The sequence below is a fragment of the Electrophorus electricus genome, chromosome 3, assembly GCF_041902795.1.
Source record: "Electrophorus electricus isolate QZ-2024a chromosome 3, ASM4190279v1, whole genome shotgun sequence".
NCBI lineage: Eukaryota > Metazoa > Chordata > Actinopteri > Gymnotiformes > Gymnotidae > Electrophorus > Electrophorus electricus.
The window spans coordinates 37,695,187-37,713,512 of record NC_137499.1 but is presented as its reverse complement, the minus strand read 5'-3'; the positions used below and the strand labels follow the sequence as shown (position 1 = coordinate 37,713,512).

The 18,326-nt window shown below is 44.0% G+C and overlaps 1 protein-coding gene across 5 annotated transcripts; it reads left to right on the top strand.

Moving 5' to 3' along the window:
* Positions 1–250: 250 nt before the first annotated feature.
* Positions 251–13,781, top strand: kmt5c (lysine methyltransferase 5C). Of its 5 annotated transcripts, none has more exons than XM_081711419.1 (10): positions 251–527; positions 1,654–1,786; positions 3,837–4,044; positions 4,192–4,301; positions 4,864–5,027; positions 5,227–5,246; positions 5,515–5,651; positions 5,827–5,990; positions 6,253–6,594; positions 11,750–13,781. In XM_081711419.1, the coding sequence occupies exons 2-10, from the start codon at positions 1,674–1,676 to the stop codon at positions 11,872–11,874; spliced, it is 1,383 nt and encodes a 460-aa protein (XP_081567545.1). In that variant the 5' UTR covers positions 251–527; positions 1,654–1,673; the 3' UTR covers positions 11,875–13,781. The 5 variants fall into 5 exon arrangements, with proteins under 5 accessions (XP_081567545.1, XP_081567544.1, XP_081567543.1 ...); XM_081711418.1 differs by having other exon boundaries at positions 6,253–7,437; XM_081711417.1 differs by lacking the exon at positions 11,750–13,781 and adding an exon at positions 9,392–9,606 and having other exon boundaries at positions 6,253–9,276.
* Positions 13,782–18,326: the final 4,545 nt, after the last annotated feature.

Here is an 18,326-nt window from a genome sequence, read left to right as displayed (position 1 = left end):
CTTTTATTCCGCTGCACCCTTGTGAATCGAAGCATCTTGAACGTCTAGTAGTAATAAGGTTGGGCAAATGGGAGTTTCCAGACTGATTTGACCAACCAAATAAATTTGAAAATTAAATAAATATACGAAGGCCAATGAGAAGAAGGTACTCGTGTTCGGACAACGCGTCAATCCTGGAATTAGCCAATCGCTGTAAAACCATCAGCGACAGCGATTGGTTAAATTCATTCCCCTTTTAAAACGTCCCTGCTCAGTGTCCAACTTACAGGTTCGAAAAGACTCGAAATATAAGTGTCATTTGTTATTAAGGCCAAACGCAAGTATTGTCACCTATATTATTAAATTGTAGACGTTTGCAGCAGTAGTTTTGCCCATGTGGAATTACAAATGGAAAAATGGAGAATCTTGAAGCAGACGATACCAACAATTGCTAGTCGTTTAGCTGGCTTGTGTGCTAGCTAGTGGGCTAGCTCGCAAATATTTCACTACGGACGAGCCGATTAGGAATTCGGAGGAAAGCCCGTCAGGTAAACTGTGGCGTTCAAAAGAAGTGTTTGCTCGGGGTTGTGACGTGTGCTTTTCCCACGTCCAAACCAAACGTCTACTACGTATATTACAAACAAAGCGAACGTTTATTTAATAAAAGCAAGGCCATTAGAGATTGTTGCAGAGCAGTGGGCTGCGGCTATTTTAGCGATTAGCTAACGGAGTGGCTCATGGGCGACGTATGACAGATTACGGAAAATGCCAGATTACGGAAAATAGCTACCATATTACAGGAAATGCCATATTAATTATGTAACGAGGCGGTTGTAAAGTACTCTGCTTGGCCCGCTAACGTTCTCTACGGTTAGCGTTAGCCTAGCTAGCTCGCGAGCTCCGAAGAGTGTCCGTTAGAGAGTGACCGTTAGGACAACGTCAGATGTTATTAGTTATGCGGTCTAACTATCAGTTAATAATCTCACACACTTTTCAAAGGATCTCCACTAAAAGCCTTGGAAATGGCATTCACACCTTCATATAGAGTAACGCTAGATAGTTTAGGAGAGCTGGAGTGTTAACCTAGCTAGTTGTTTCATTACTGCTTGCTGTACTTCAGTTGACTGACTGTGAGCAGAAGTGATGAAAGCAACGGTAACGCTCGCTACGTTATCTTGGGTTAGCTGGCCAACTGGTTTAGTATTACTGTTTAATAACGGCGATCCAGTTACAATATTGACTAATTAGCGACGAACTTGAGAAATAGCAAAATACTAAATCTGCGGTACTTAGCTGTCTGTCTTTAGAAAAAAAACTTATTTGGCATTTGGTCCGTAGTTTTCTGATTGTTTACTATAGTTAGATCGAGTCACCTCTTAAATCTTTTTAAAGGAATTAGCTTATTAGGTTAGGTAGCTAATCATTTCGCCCCGCGTGTTTGTGCTGTTCAGTGTTGATAGTTGACGTATAATCTGTCTCTTTGAGATCAGTTTTCATGCGGCATGTTTGCTAGCTACCGTTAGTTTACTAATCCGTGCGCACACCTTTCCGTGAACTCATTCAGAAGCGAAGACCGTTAGCTAGTCAGTCAACCTGCTATCAGGGTTAAGTGGGGTCAACACTAAACTGTTGTAGCTGATGGGTTGGTGTGTAACTTTTCCAATTCTCTTTCAGCATGTGGATGGTGGGCGAACATGGACGGACCATATAGAATGAGTGTGAGAGAACTGTGCGAGACGGATGATTTGGCCACCAGTCTGGTGCTGGATCCTTTACTGGGGTTCAGCACACATAAGATGAATATAAGGTAGCGTTTGCTTGCTCTCTCTCTCTCTCTCTCTCTCTCTCTCTCTCTCTTTCTCTGTGTGAGAGAGAAAAAAAAATCAGTGAAAGCACAGTACAGGACATTAATTTTCTACTGGTATTTAGACAGCCTGTGTCTTCATGTTGATGACACCACTTAATCTGATCCTATGAAAAAGTTCTAAAAACATCTGAACTGTAAACTTGACTGTTCATACACTAGACAAAGTGAAGCTGAAAAGGTACTGATCAATTTTACTGGAAACGTGCTGCTGTTAGTTTAACTTTCATCAGTTCTGAGAGCAGGTTGTCTGTGTATTTTGACTTAAGGAACAAAGAGCCTTCAGTGCCATACGCACATGCAATAGTACCTTTAAAAGTAAGTTGTTGCCCTTGACCTGCACTATAGGAGGGTTTCAGTCATGTGACTAAATGATCACATCAAAAGTTCCAAATTCTTTCATTTGGCTTTGATGGGTATTATGTGGCATTAAGGTGCCGTGTCATTAAGGGTCATCAGCAGGAGACTGCCGTTAGAAGTAATGGGATGTCACGATCCAGTTCTTTTTCTCCCGATCTGAGTACTTTAATAAGGAGTATCTGTCAAAATTGAGTCTGATTTGATACTTTTGTTTTCATAGGTAATGTACACTTAAACATCTCAAGCACATTTAAGTTAGTAAAACCAATGTTGAGCTCAGATAACTGCTATCAAAGCTTTCCCCTAATGATGATGATGATGACTATTAATAATAACAATAATAATAATAGTAAATATGTTAGGGTTATAAAACACATAAGAGCCAAAATAACAGACTACTCTATAGAATCCCATTTCAGCCAGAAGTGTTCTTTAAAATTACTAGTCTTTTGTATTACCAGTGTAGTAACATTATAGTAAAACTAGTTAGCGAGTGCCTCTGTGCTGCTGTGTTGTGTTCATCTTGAGGCTGCTGTCCTCATACCAGCCACTGCTATTCCCCCCAGAGCTTTTGCGTTGTCGGACAATATCACACAAACCTGTTGCTTGTCTATTTTTCACATATTCAACACCTCAGTTTCCTGAGTTATATACTTGGCTGTATGAGAACCGTAAAACAGACTAGCATGCAATGATGCATATTTTAAATCAAAGCTGTAATTTAGGGGGTAACACCTAGACTTGTAAAGCTCTGACATGGGAGTGTCTGAAATGTAGCTAGAGCAGAGAGGGTACAATATAACATGACACCAAAAACTGCAGCTTGCAACAGTGAACTGCATTCTCCAACTCAGACGTCGGTCGGTCATCTGGAGAATCATCCTCAGTGTAATTTTTGTCATTCCTTCGAAGAAACACTTCACCCAAGCAGCAAGCACTAGGATGGCTGTTTTCCTAAGTGACCTTTGTGACTCTATTCTTTCCAAAATGTTCTTTTTATAAGCTTGATTGTATTGATTATATTGAAAGCACCTAGGTTGCAGCCACTCTGTGAAATGCTGGCATTGTGTGTTTATATATTTTCTTTCCCCCTTCCCTGATAACATACTTCACTACGGAGAGTTGTGGCTATAGCTTGTATGCCATTAATGATGCAGTGATGAATAACAAAGATTTGCCTGTGCATGAGACTTAAAATATCCACTCTACTACAATGTGCTTGGGTCGGCCCGAAATCGATATATCTGATCGGGACATCCCTATAAATAATTAAGTGTCCTCTCAGGCTAAGGATGTAGATTTTCTCCAGTAAACTCTACCAAGCAAAAGAATGAAAAAAATGGGGGGGGGACTATGTTGTGTGATCGGTTGATGAGATGCGCTCTGGGTGGTTTGAGTTAGATGGCGAGGCATGCGAGAGTACCAGTGTGGCGAGCGACAGTGATAATGCCAGGCTTGCAGAGATGAGCTGTGGCCTGTGAAACCCTCCTATAGCAGGTGCACTCACTACTGCCATATTTGCAGCAGTCCGCCAGTCCGTGAGTGCCTCAGGCCAGCACAGTGTGGTGTGGGCTTGTGGCGCTCAGGGCGGTGCTACTAAAGTGAGCAGCTTCTCTGGCGTGTATTTCCTCAGTCCTCTGCCAGAGATCCGGCGTTGGAGCTACCTGAGGGAGACTCTGCTGCGCTTCTGTCGCACCAGGGACTTCCAGGCCACGTTCGACGCACTGCTGGACGGAGAGTGGACCAGCAACTACTTCCCAAGCCTGGGCACGCACCGGCAGGAGCTGCTGAGACAGCACGTGCGTAAAAGCCATGCGCCTCCCATGGCCTCCGTCACGGAGGTTTGGCTCTGCCACTTTGCCCTTGGTTCCTTTATCTTGATGCATTCTGCTGAATCTTTGCAGGACATGGCTGCCTCTGCTGGGCCTGAGGGACACTTTTAAATAAGATTGTTTTTAAAAAAATATATCTTTGTATATCTCTCTTAGATGTACCGCTATCTTACGGCCTTCCTGTTGGACAGTGGAGTGCAGATTGAGTCATGTGACCGGTATTCATCAGAAACCAATGGGGCCAAAATCACAGCTACAAGGCACTGGTGAGACTCCCTCCCCTTTTCTGCTTTACATATGATTGTGGTTCACATGGTACGCTGATTTATGGAGTTCTTAGTTCTATTGTGCTCTTTTTATTTAATTTTACGTCATTTTTATAATGTAATGTATAATATCAATATAATGTAATATAATTTTTAACAATCACATAAGATTCCCTCCAGGACAACACATGAATTACAATGAATTACACAGGCAAGATTGTTTAGACTAATCATGTATTTTAATTGAATTAGTCCTTTTATCATAAATATATTATCTCTTGGCCCATATAAAGCCCTCACAAATAATGAACACCTTAAAGTATATAGCTGCTTGATTTAGCGTCCTCAAGGGGAGTTTGGTTGGGGCAGAACATTATTTATTCAGCAGTCTGTTGCTATGTAGAATTTTGAGATGTGTGTTCTGTGGGTGTTTTTGATGAATCTCAGTGTTCACATGATTAAGGGTGAATAATTTTGGTCAAAATGCAGTTACACATGCCATGCAGTCTTGATGTTGTGTTGCATCAGCCATTGTAACGTGTTGGAACGCAATCTCATTCAGGTCAATTGGAGAGCGTGTGGAGGTGCTGCAGGGCTGCATTGCTGAGCTGAGTCCTGCCGATGGCGCTGTGCTAAGGGCGGGAGTGAATGACTTCAGTGTGATGTACTCTACACGTAAGCAGTGCGCTCAGCTCTGGCTGGGACCTGCTGCCTTCATCAACCATGGTGAGAGACAGTAGCTTACACACTGTACATGTAACATGTGTGTACATGACTTTTAATATACACTGCATACTACATGCACCACTGCAAAAGCTTATTTATCCAGTTGGTTATTGATTGATTGATTTGTTGGTTAGACATGATGGTAGCTGAAAATAGCTCCCCTGTGTTGACTGGTACTTCCTCTGTTTCTTGGCTGTAGACTGCAGACCGAATTGCAAGGTAAGAGATCAAATTATTCCTTTCCCCTGAGTCTCTGCACCCTAGCAATTCTGCTGCCTTCAGGTGCAGTATAATAAACATGTTAAATTAAGAAAGGCAGTTAAGAAATTATGATTAACAATGTTGAGCATGTGTTTTTCCCCCATTCTGTTATAATGCTAAGAGGTTTTAAGGATGTATGAATGTGATTATGTTAATTTTTGACATTGTCAAGTAAAGCATCTCATTATTCACCCTTCCTTTGGCTTCTCCCCATTTCTGGCACCAGTTTGTTCCTGGGGATAAGAACGGAGCATGTGTGAAAGTGGTCCGGCCCATCTCGCCAGGGGAGGAGATCACATGTTACTATGGCGACAGCTTTTTTGGGGAGGACAATGAGATGTGTGAATGTTACACCTGTGAGAGGTGAGGGCCCCACCCATGGGTGTAGGTTAGGAGCAGTTGTCTGGGTGTATTTTGTTTATGTAGTCAGCAGAATGTTTTCCCAACACTGTCTTTTAAGATCATTTTAAAATCTGTTTTGTTTTTTTTTTTGCGGGGGTATGTGTTTGTTTGTTTGTTTGTTTGTTTGTTTGTTTAGGAGAGGGGAGGGATTCTTCAGACAGAGGCTGGATAGACTGCCAGAGTGGGTTGGCTCCAGTGATCCTTTAGGCCAGAAATACAAATTCAGAGAGACAGACTTGAGGCTGAACCGAGGGAAGGGAAACAGCACTCCAAAGGGATTTCTCACTGTAACAAATCCAGGTATTCGCTTGCTGATGTTCATGATCCAGGTTACTAATATCTAATCTGCAATTGTATTAGGTTTGCACATTCCTGCTGCTTAAAATAAAAACTGAACAGTAGTGAATTTTTGTAGCCCTTTTGGGGAGAAGGGCAGGATTAAATTATCTTGTTTGTTTTTCCTTAATAACCATAGGATTTATTTTAGATCTCAGTTTGTTCTCTTATGTCTGAATCAAATACTGTTTCTGACTCTCTCTCTCTCATCTGGCCTGTCTTTCAGCTTGCTCTGTGAGGAATTCCTTTTCCCAGCAGATGAAGAGGAACGCCCCTACAGTGAGCAGCAGGACGACAAAGACCAAGAGGTGGAAAAGGGAGGAGGAGCAAACCAAACAGGCAGAGAAGAGGCGAGACGACCATCTCATCTCATCCCTGTCTTCCTGCAGTCTCAGAGACTTCAGCGTCTGCCTGTATAATCACACAGTGGACTTTCTCTTAAGTTGCAAGGACCCTACTAGCAAAGAGCGAGCCCTGCTGGAAAGGATAGAGAGCAAGAGACCAAACCCTGATAGGGCAAACAACGGACTGAGCTTTCTGACACCTACTGCCGTTGAACCACAAGGAGGTGAGGAGAGACAGGACATTTCTAGTGACTTATTGAGTAGTAATCCTGCTGCTGAATTAAATTTAAAACCTTTTGCTTTAACATCCATTTCGAGCATATGCGATACTAACTGTCCGAAATCTAAGGGACGGAACATGGATGCTCGGGCAGTTAGAGTCGTTCATCAGATGGCCATTTCCTCGAGGACCCGGAATATGCTTCGGAGTCGACTAAGGGGAGGTGTCCGAGCCTTTGAACATTCTAAATTGTCTCGCTTGAGCAAAAAGGCAGTTAAAATGATCAGCCAGACATCTAATGTTCATGTAAACCGCAGAGATCCCCCTCGTCAGAGAGGGAGTGTCTCTGAGCTCAGAAATGGTCGTAGGCACATTACCGTTAAGATGGATAAGTCACGTTTGTGCAAAACGTACCTTGGTAGGGGTGGAGGAAATAACAGTAAGTCATCACAGTCCCAGGCGGTCACACAAGAGGAACATTGCAGCTTTGGGGACAGTGACAAGGAGGAGGCTGATGGCAACAAGTGCATCACAGGCGCTGCTAGGGAGGGAGGTTTGAACTCCCTGACTGCCTCAGAGACCTCGGGGGAAAAGGAGAACAAACACAGACCTTCTGTTGTTTCTGGCGCCATCACTGTTGCATCTCCCTCGCCGCCTCCCCCCAGTTGCCCTCCCCTCTCTCTCCCTTCAGGGTTAACGCGCTACGTAAAAGTCAGCCTGGTCAGAGTGTCCATCCCAGGAGAAGTAGGAGCAGCTGGCAGGGCAAAGCAGGGCCAGGCAGATAGCAGTGGAGAGCCAGAGTTCTCACCACCAGCAGCTGGAGAGCAGGAGGATTCAAAGTGCCAAGGTATGGCTAGAGCTGAAGGTAAGAGAGGGGTGAGGGAAATGTACTTTACACCAGTAAACATGGGAAGTGCAGACAGGTATTTAAAAGTCACATGTGGTTTATTACAGTGTGATATAGAAAGTACCAAAAATGCTGCTATCACACAAACTGCTGCCAAGGAAGTAGAAGAGGATAGTAAGTGGGGTAGAGTCGGAGAGGAAACTGGGGAAGAGAAGGGAAGTGGTGATAATAGAGTTAGCGCTGATTCTGTCGGTGTTGAAACAGCTTTGAATGAAGAGGGGTTAGTGACCAGGGTAGAGAAAAGACAACATTCACCAAGAAGTGAAACGAAAGAGGGTGTGAAAAGCACAGCTGAAGGGGAAGATAAGGAAGAGAGTGAAGCTGACAAACAGGGCAAGGGAACCAGCCAAAGAGCCTGTACAGTACAAAAGAACATGGATTTATTGGTACATTTTGGGAGCAAAACCATTGTTATAAAGGAGGCGAAAGTCCTTCTGTCTGACATTTTCAAGAGCATAAGCAGTAAACCGATCAGACAACAACAGGATAGCAAAGGATACAATAGCATTCTCAGGAATCCCTCGTCCCAGCGTGCAGATAAAAAATGGACCCAGTGTATTAAAAGACTGAAATCCCTTACTTCTCATGGAGAGAGAGAAGGTTTGAATGAAGGCTGCGATCCAGTGAAAAAAAACGCAGGTCCCTTTACTCAGATTGTGACTGAAAGTAAGTGTAATACAGAGGCCCTGGGTTTAGCTGACGTGGGCGGAGCACAGATAGCCCAGAAAGCAGCGGTGGAAGCTCAGCCCTCTTCAGAGCCTCTCTCTCCTGCTAAGGGTAGTGTGGATCACAGTCTCCAGAGCAGCATCCCCCTAAAGAAACGTGCATTTCGGGAGTCCATCGACGCAGATCCAGCAGATCAGGATGTGATCGCAGCTGTGATGGAGCCGGCATGTGCCACTAAATGTGTGGCGAGCAGGCTGGACAGTCTGTTGCCTGCATCCCAAGGGAACAGCAGTGTTGATGCTGAAGCTCAGAACTTAACCTTAGAGCTGAGCCCAACTTTCAAGGCAGAGACTGTAGGATCAAAGAAGCGTGCTGCAACAATCAGGCCATCTAAAACTTCAGCACTCCGAAAGCTTCATCCCAGAAAAAAGCTGCGATCTTTTCAAGCTAGACTAGTGCAAGAGCATGGGAAGAAGCTTAGAGACAGAGACAGCACAAGTATCTTACCGGTAGAGAAGAGCCCTGAACGTAGTGCAAATAACAAGAAGAACTCCAAACATACCTCTGAGCTGGAAAGCATAGTGGAGTATGTCGATGCAGTAGAAGAGATGCGTGAGAGAGTGAGAGGGGGACAAGGCGATAGTCAGAAAGTGCTAGAGAAAACAGCAGAGTTTACTGAGCATGGCTCAGCAGAGAATAACGCTGAGTTACCTGCCCCAGAATCTCCTGTAAATACGGAAGACAAGCAGAGCCCTAAGTTAAGAATACGACTGAAAAGAAAAGGGGGGAAGGAATGGGAAATGGAGACTACACACAAGCGCGACAGCGCTGTGGGTGAAACGCCAAGCCTACTGCCACGTGCTGATGCGATTGACCCCTTTAAGGCTATTTTAGACTCCGTTGCAATTTTAAACTTGGAAATGGAGAGGATTCGAGGTCACGGAGAAGTAGATAAAACTGTGGGATTGGAGAAAGCAACGAAAGCTGTTCAAGACGTCTTGGAGCACTGCAGAAAAGAAGGCTCAATCAAGCCAAGGAAAAGACACAAAAAGATACCATCCATTGGCGTCAGCACCAAAAAGCATGTTAAAGGACAAGGAAGCTCTGTTGAAGGTAAAAGCATTGTTCCTGGTGTGCCTCAGCGGCAGAGCGTGCTTGTGAAACATCTCAAAGTGGAGGCGGACAGTGCTGATATTAAACCTCTACCTCTTCTTCGTTTGCGCCGCAGGGCCGAGGGCAGGTGGGAGGTGGAGGGCGAACAAGCTCCGAAACAGGACACAAACAAGGGCCCAGGCAGTTCCGTGCTGAGGGAGCCGAGAGGCCCGACATGCATCTCTCCTGGGACGCCAGTACTGGGAGATACGGATGCCAGCAAAGTGAAACAGGAAACTTTGTCTCCCTGCCAACACCAGGCCATTGCTGGCAGCGGTGATGAGACTAGAGAGTTCTCTAAAGGTGCAACCAGTTCAGAGCCTCCTCCTCTTTTATTATCTCTCTCACCCTTGTCTCTAAATTCTCCGTATCATGAAGGACTGACAGAAGTGGCCCGTATTAATGGAAGAGTTGACCTCAAAGAGAGAGGTAGGGAAGCCAAAGCACCAGAGAATATCGAAAGGAAGGAGACCCCTGTGGCAGGAGGGATGACAAAGGCTGAGCTCAAAGAGAGAAGTGAGGTTTGCTTGAGTCACAACTTATTACAGATCAACAGAAGCCTTTCTAAACTCCAAGCCATGAGCCAGCAGCAGCCACCAGAGAGGAGTGGCTCTGCTAGCACCAGTGCAACAACTACCTCCTGTCCAATTCAGTCAAGGCCTTTGTCTCCTCCCACTTCACCCTTTACCACAGAGTGCTCCTTTTCCAACTATTCAGAGGATATTTTAGATTTTCAGTGCTTGAATCTTGAAAGCTATGATCAGGCACACACACAAAACAGCCTGCCAAGTTCATTAACAGATTACTGCCCTGGGGAACCACATAACACTGGATCTTTTAGTAGCCCCTTCTCTCAAAGCCCAAATGATGGATGGAACCCAGAGACTCCATACCTTGGCTCCCCGAGTCCAGGGAGGAGCTTTAGTCCAGCTGAAGACCTCAGTTTCGCTGATCTGGGCCTTTCAAGAGAAGACGCTCCGTTGTTGAACAGCGGCCCTTTCTTCTCTTCCAAAGAAAAGACGTTTACTCCTGTAACGAGTTTAGCATTTGCTAAAGATTGTGAAAGAAATACATCATTTTTTGATGGTCTGCTCACGAAACGTAACCTGATTTTCCAGAACAAGGACGATTCTGCAACACCTCTGGTCTGTTTGGCAGATAAAACCTTAGGCAACCAAAGGGACTTAATATTTAATCCATCCTCAAGTAATAAGCAGACAGCCCCCCCTTCTTGCGTACAGTCTCAGGATAAGCTCAGTTTTCTTGATAGCTCAAAGAATCTATCAACCCCAGCAGACTTTGCCAGAAACCAAGCTAAGGACAAAACTAGCGGGCCGCTCCATTTCCATGGCTTAGCTCACAAATCACAACCTGTCTTTTTGAGCCAGTCAGTGCAGAACCTCTACAACGCTAGCTCCCAGGGTAATCCTGTGAAGCCCTTCCATTCCCTTCATACAGGAAGCAAAGCCATGTTGAGCTCAGAGTTGCCTGGGGCCCTTAACCTTGGCAGCGTGCGGCTCCGTGGGCATGAGAAAAAGTCTGCGTTTTTCCACAATAGTTTGGTGAAGCTTGAAGGAGGATATGGTCAGACTGTTTCTAAAACTTCCTCAATAGGTGATCCTAAGCTTTCTTCGAAGTTCCACGGCACCAGATCTGAACTTACCGACCCTGCTCCAGGTCAGTCTAATTTACACAAAGATCCATCAGCTGATGTTCTTCAAAGTGGATATCTGAAATATTTAGAAAACTCAAGGAGAGGCACAAAGACCGTTACACCACACAAAGGACTATCTGAGGCCCACCCACAGACCGACAAAGTTTACCCAGTTTACTTTTTCAGCTCTAACAAAACTCCAGTGAATGTCGTCAAAAACTCAACCGTAGAAAAGCTGCAGAATTCTAGGTTTAACAACAGTCCCAACATGCCATGCAACATTTTTTCATCTAGCTCAAGTCCTCAGAGTTACAGTGTACCTCACTGTAAACCGTCGAGGCAGGACAAACCTCATGCTGTGGTGGCTCCCAGCCAGAACTCTCAACCTCCTTTTCCCCTGGACAAAAGTCAGCTGTGTTTCTCACACTGTGATCCCTTAGATGTTAACTTAAGCTGCTCGCTTTCCCCCAACGTTTCTCAACATGGTAGCCCACACATGGGCTACAGGGATTCTGTGGCCCAGGAAATCCCTGTAACCAAAGCTCAGCCATCCTCTTTCGTGTACAGCCAGTCAGCTCACCCGTCATACGTCGTGAACTTCACAGGCGATCACTCTGTCACCCTGGACTACACTGATGATGGGGACTGCTTGAATTACTCCTCATCAGTACCCACAAATTACACTTACCATTGTCTTATGGAACCTTCCGGAACTCAAGGAAGGCTCATCTTAGAACCATGTGGTCCCACAAGCATCTCACATTCTCCTTCTCTGGGCAGCTTTACAGGACATAAAGGCCAGCCTGAGCAGTCGAGTAAGGTCCCTCAGCATCACGGGCAGCCTGGAGGCCATCCGATCATTTCCCACCACTTCCCACCATCAAACTCTCAGAACACGTCTGTGACGGACCGTAAACCCAAGAGGCTAAGGCTAGTGGTAACGGATGGTACTGTAGACCTCGATCTGCAGTACACTGATTAATGATTACTCTCACTGATGATGAATTCTGCTTTCTATATTCATATTTATTAACAATAATGCAAGTATGTTCTCTCTGTTAAAAAAAAAAAAGTTTAAAAGCATTGTGCTTAGGATTTCTGATGTGCATTTTTTATTGTTGTCATTTTATGTGATTATTTAATTATTTCATTAGCATTCAGGATTGTGTTACAGTTTTATAATGTTTATGTAAACCATTGTGGTTCTCACATAGTAGCTCAGATCAGCCACATGATGGAGGTGTTGTTATTCTGTTTTTGTGGATGTCCTTTCCCCATTCATACTCATTTGCTTAAATGAACATTTAGGGATAAGCGTAACCAAGTCGAATGATAAGGGTGCATGGCAGCTTGCCTGTTGGACTGGGTCTGTTGGAGCAGGGCCAAGGCAGGTAGCATGTGATTTTTGATCCCCTGCGTCTGCCTGGCTGTGCCAAATTGAATTAAGGGCCACAGACAATGATGTGGAACAGAGTATGCTGTACATGAACAGTGAGTACTGTATGAGACCTGTAATTCATCCTGTATTCCTGCTTGATTCCTCTGAGAGGATGTCCGTGTGACTGAGGGCATCGCCATCATCTGCTACAGTGTACTGTGTAAGTAGGCCTTGGTGGATCTAAGCAGACACAGATTAGGTCTTGTCCTAGAATGATATATGCTTTCACCTCTTTCACATATATCTGAATGTCCCAGGCTCTTTTTTTAAAAATAGAATTCAATTACTCTAAAATGAGAAAATGAATCTTGGTGTGTGATGCGTGCCCAGAAACTTGAGAGATGCTGGCATGAAGTGTGTAAAATTTGGATAATTCAAAGCAAACTAGCGATTATCTTTTCTAGTTTTTGATCTATGATTTTTAAAAGCTATTTCACCATTCAGTCTGAGGCACTGTAATGTGTGGGGAAATCTCTTCCAGATTACCCTGTCTCATCGTCTTGTATCAGTTTCAGATGTGAAGAAAACCCTGAAGGTCCATGGGAGAGCCTTCCCATGACGATTTAAGCACACAAACTAATTGTATTATAGATTTCTTAATCATCCCTGTGAATATTATTCCAGTTCAGATGCATGCATGTACAGTTAACTCACTTCCTCACTGTGTGGGAGTGCACACAATACCAGAGTAGTGCAGCCTTTAGTCCATGTAGTACTGTAGTCTTTTAACAGCATTTATGCTGGTTATATTTTTAAATTTGTTGATGTTTGTTTACCCCTAATTTTTGTATTTATGGTACACGCTTTGTGTGTGTGATCTGAGTTTACACCTCCTGTGGTCTGGGATCAGGCTGTTTTTAACCATACTGTTCACTCTAGGGAGGTTAGGATCAGGACCCAAATGTGTTGTAGCTCTTACAGTGCACGGCAACATGAAGCCTGATGCTACTTTTCTAACTTTCCTGATTTTGCATGCTTTGTGGGGCTTGAGATGTGGAGGTGTAACTGTTTGGAGGTCACCTCTGTTTTTTTCAAGCTGCAGATATGAGCAGTGGGTGGGAAACATGTTCGTGTCATGTCCAGAGTTCATGGTGCAAAAGGCCAACATGATATTTATATTTATTTCAATATCCTCTAAACATGGTGCTTTAATATAACTTAATGTTTTGATTGTACTGTATAAAAATGTATTTTACTTTTTTTTACATCTAGAATGTCAGTGGTTATAAGATGTAGTAATCTTTACTCCCCATGTTTCCAATAACCATTCTCTTTCAGAGAGTTTGTAACAATGTTAGTTTGTCTTAATTACAGTTTCACTGTAAAGATGTAAAGATATGAAAATGATATAAATAAAATGAATCCTTTGTTAGAGATTATTTTAAAATTCTCAGTTTAAAAGATCAAATTTTTCTAAAATGTCAGGTTTTTTAATGTGTAAAGAAAGGAATTCCAAGGTATTGTGTGAAGCAGGTTATCAGTTCTGTCCCACAGTTCTTGTGTCAGATCGGACCGTGCTGTCAGCAGCCTTGCTGAGAAATCTCACTTCATGTGGAGTTGGCTAAGCTCTGAAACATTCTGTGTTGCTTTTCTGAGCTAATTTGAGCCTTACTTTAAACACCATGCTACATGGAAATCATCAAGCCTTTTTCTTCCATATTGTGACATTTCTGAGTGAAACAGGCTGTTCAGGCAGTGGTGTGAGTTGGGTTTCTGCAAAGAGATTTGATCAGATTGCCACAGCACATGGGTTCATTAGAGTTAATTCCCCTCAGCTTCCTGAGTCTTGGTGACAAAATATCAGAAAACGTGACAGGTGGGCAAAAGTTGAGGAAGGATTACAGAAAGCAGGAATGATGATTTGCTCTGCTTATATAGTGCCTTTCGCAATCCAAAAGACACTTTACATTTAAGAAAGAAAGACAGAATTTTGACTTGTAAATGATAAATCAGGAACATGAATTAGTAAAAAAAAGTTCAATTATGATTTCAGGTCATCCTTAAGGTAGCACTGATCTGAAACCAGCCAATGTACTCTGGGTTCATCTGACTACCTTAAATTAAACCAGTTAGCATGTTAAGGGGTGAATTAATCTTCATGTTACACCCTACAAAATCAGCTGAGTCTATAAATCTATAAATGTCGCCAATGAGAGAGCCACAAAAAAATGGTTCCTCCTCATCAGTTTGATTTATAGGCTAATTCTTATGGCAGTACAAGGCTTATATATTCATTATCTCACAGCACAGTCTTCTATAATTAAACATTTTAAAAGGGCATGTTTGAGAAAGGGTAAACATTTGATTTTAAAAATGTAACGGGTGTAAATGTGTGATTATGAATTAGTCCAGAAAAATATAAATTTGGAAATAAAAAATTTCAGTGGATGAAATGTATTCACCTGTAGTATAAAATATGCAGATTGAGTGAACCTTGATGTACGTGATATGAATGCAGTGGTTTTAGTCTTAGCCTGTCAGCCTTGCTCTCATGTTGTTTTGAGCATATCAGAATAATGGTGCATTAAGAATAGTGGTGCATAGCATTAAGCTACCTTGACTAGTGGGTGCATTGATTCATCTTGTTTCCAACATGCAGCCCTGCCAGCCCTGGGTTAAATGCCCCGCCCCCCCACTATATTTTCTCTATTTCTCTATTTCTCGTTTGTATTCTTCCCAATCCCATCTGTGACAAACCTTCCTTCCACTTATTTTTTCATTTCCCCTCTTCCTTGCTCACATGTTGTTTTAAGCCTGATTTTGTCGTGAATTGTGTCGTTTTTCTCTTCCAGCCGGATCTTCAGCTCCTGGGCTTTCCTGAGACGGCGAGTTTGAGCTTTTTACTTCTCTACCAGCAACTCTGGTCTCTCTTCAGTTCTTTCAGGGTTCTCATGGTCCTTTACCCATTTCTGCATGTGTTCTTTAACTTGTCTACCTAACATCTCCTCTCTCATCTCAGTCGGCCTCCTCTCATCTCCAGCCTCGTTGCTGTCTGCCCCTCCTCAGCCAGCGACCCACTTTCCCTGTCCTCGGTGGACACCAGTGGGTTAACTCTGATGGCAAGTGGGGCAGCTTTTTTCATAACGAGGACACAGGCGGAGAGGCGATCTGAGTGTGTGTGTATGTGCGTGCATGCGTGAGAGTGTGTGTGTGTGAGTGTGTGTGTGTGTGTGGTGAAAGGCTAGGCCCTAATGGAGCTAGTGCAGAAAACACAGGTCCCGGAAGCCCTCTCTGTCAGATGGCAGCGACTTGAGGCACATGCATGTCAACATGCCCGTCTGAAGCCAACAATGATATTAAAAAAAAAAAAAAAAAAAAAAAAGGACTCAAAAGGGATGATATTAAAAGCACTATAGTGACCTGCATTCTGACAGACCTAGTTATGGGCGAGCAGGACCTGTCCCGTCACCATCAGCATCGGTCCACCTGTTGGTGCTCTCGGGGAACGCAGTCATGCTGTTGACAGAAGTGTTAATATTCCTGCCTGGAGTGCCATGTCTGCTTATTCAGCAGCACCAGGGTGTGCTGTTCACGGGACCCTTTCCTAGACTTCCACTGGGAGGGAGGTGAGCATGGTGTGACGTGTGAGAGAAACATGCTCAAGCCCCTTCCAGTCATTTATTTATCTACTTCTATTATTTATGAATTCTTCTGCCCATCCAACCTGCCTTTCACCCACCTTCCAATACCCCACAATGCGTTTAGACATTTACATTGACTAACCCACCCTACCCCCATCAACACACTTTCATTTCTACTCTCTCCGCCAGGGCTGTTCTGATCAAAGCTTGTGGAAACTGCCAGAGGTCCTGCTGGATTGCATAAACACAGCCCATGTCTGTGTGCATACTGGGCTTCTGTGCATACAGTCCAGCACATCACAGATGTGTCTGAGCAGTTCTGTTCCTTCCTCAAGCACAACTCAGTATCTTCATGTAAAACCTGTGCGTGACCACAAGCAAACCGCTCCCTTAGGGTTTGAGAAGAATGTAAGTCTACATGTCTTAAGGTAATGCTGTCAGGTAAAGCATGTATAGGCCCTTTTTATATTTAAATAGTGGAAGATTGGTAAGACAAGCACACCAGGATATACACCAATTAGCCATAACATTAATACCACCTGCCTGCCGAATATTATTGTGTAGGGCCCCCTTGTGTCACCAGGATAGCTATGGCCTGTTGAGGCATGGACTCCACACAAGACATCTGAAGGTGCCTTGTAGTAGTTGGCACCAAGACATTAGCAGCAGATCTTTTAATGTCTGGAAGTCGCAATATGGGACCTCCATGAATTGGACTTGTTTTTCCAGCACATCACATAGATGCTCGATTGGATAGAAATCTGGGGAATTTGGAGGCCAAGTCAATACCTTGAACTTCTGTTCTATTCCTCAAACCATTCCTGAAAAAAGTTTGCAATGTTCAGGAATGAGGGAAAGTGACGCACCTGCACCCGGTAGTCCATGTGTAAAAGAAAATGTGATTCATCGGACCAGACGGCCTTCTTCCATTGCTTCGTGGTCAAGTTTTGATGCTCATGTGCCCATTGTAGGTGCTTTCAGTGTTGGACATGGGTCAGCATGGGCACCCATATGCCCCAAACACAGTAAGCTGTGATGCACTGTGTGTTCTGACACCTTTCTGTCATATCCACCAATACATTTCTGTGAGATCAGACCAGACAGGCTAGCCTTCACTTCCTGTGTGTGTCATCGAGCCTTGGGCACCCATAACCCTGTCACCAGTTTGGTAGGTACTAACACCGCACGAGGCCTGTTGTGTTGGAGATGATCTGACCCAGTCGTCTAGACATCACAGTTTTGTCCTTGTCAGAGTCACTCGGATGCTATCGCCCATTTTCCTGCTTAGAAAACCTCAACTTCAGGATCTGCTCTCTTGCTGCCTAATATATCCCGCCCCTTGATAGTAGCCATTGTAACAAGATAATCAGTGTTATTCAGTGCTTTTCACTGCTGTAACTTTTAACTTGTCTCATCATGTAATGCTACAACTGTTTATAAGATGAGCTGGATATTAGAATGGGGGTTAATCCAAAATAAAATGGTGCTAAAAACCAGTCAGCATCACCCTCTGTTTCCCTTAACAACAACCTCTCCCCTCCCCTTTAGCTGAGGTCAGACTTCTGAACATTCCTGGTGCCTGACTAGGAGACATGATTAAAATATTTATATGAGTAGCATGCATATATTCCTTTTCAAATTATACATGTGGATTTCTTCATTATGCAGCTCTGATTTAGCATAAAATTGCATATTAAATAATTTCACAGCATGGGGCACTTGATATTTGCAGGCTGAAGAATTGGTGCCAGCTGCTTGGTTGCGCTTCTAAGATGTGTTTTCACAATGTGTGTGTGTGATTGTGTTTGTTTAGAGGAGTGTACAGACTGACAGGAGCTTGCAGAGACTGCACTGTCTTTACAGAGCGTATGAGCTGGCAAGGGTGGTTCTGGGTTTGGGTCCATGCAAGGCAAAGCTTAGACACAGTCCAGCCGTGCTAGCTGAAGAGGAACTGGAGCAGCACAAGAGTCCAAATGGAGAGGGGGAGAGAGAGAGAGACGGCAGCATACAAAGATGGTGGTGGAAAAACTGGCAGGGAAAAAGACCGGGCTAGAATGAGTTGGGAGAAGTATTGTGGGCGGATACAACGTGGAGAGACGGACGAAGGCAGATACAGAGGGAGGTGTTGGGTTAGTATTAAACGGTGGTGTGAAAATGATTGAAGACTGTCAGACAGGAGAGAATGACATCAAAAACAAGTGTGTAGTGGTGGGGGAGGGAGGGAGGGAGGGAGTCGCATCACGGGGCAGAGAAATATTACCATGGTGACCAGAGCAGGTTGAATCTGGAGAGGAAGGTGTTTATCCACACTTGTTTTATTATGACACCGAGGCCCACT

Bases quoted from the DNA above. Each gene is read 5' to 3' on its own strand.
- kmt5c (XM_081711416.1), top strand. From the start codon at position 1,674: ATGGACGGACCATATAGAATGAGTGTGAGAGAACTGTGCGAGACGGAT. The intron at 4,302-4,863 runs GTGAGACTCCCT...AATCTCATTCAG, and splicing joins ATCACAGCTACAAGGCACTG to GTCAATTGGAGAGCGTGTGG. The intron at 5,247-5,514 runs GTAAGAGATCAA...TTCTGGCACCAG, and splicing joins ACTGCAGACCGAATTGCAAG to TTTGTTCCTGGGGATAAGAA.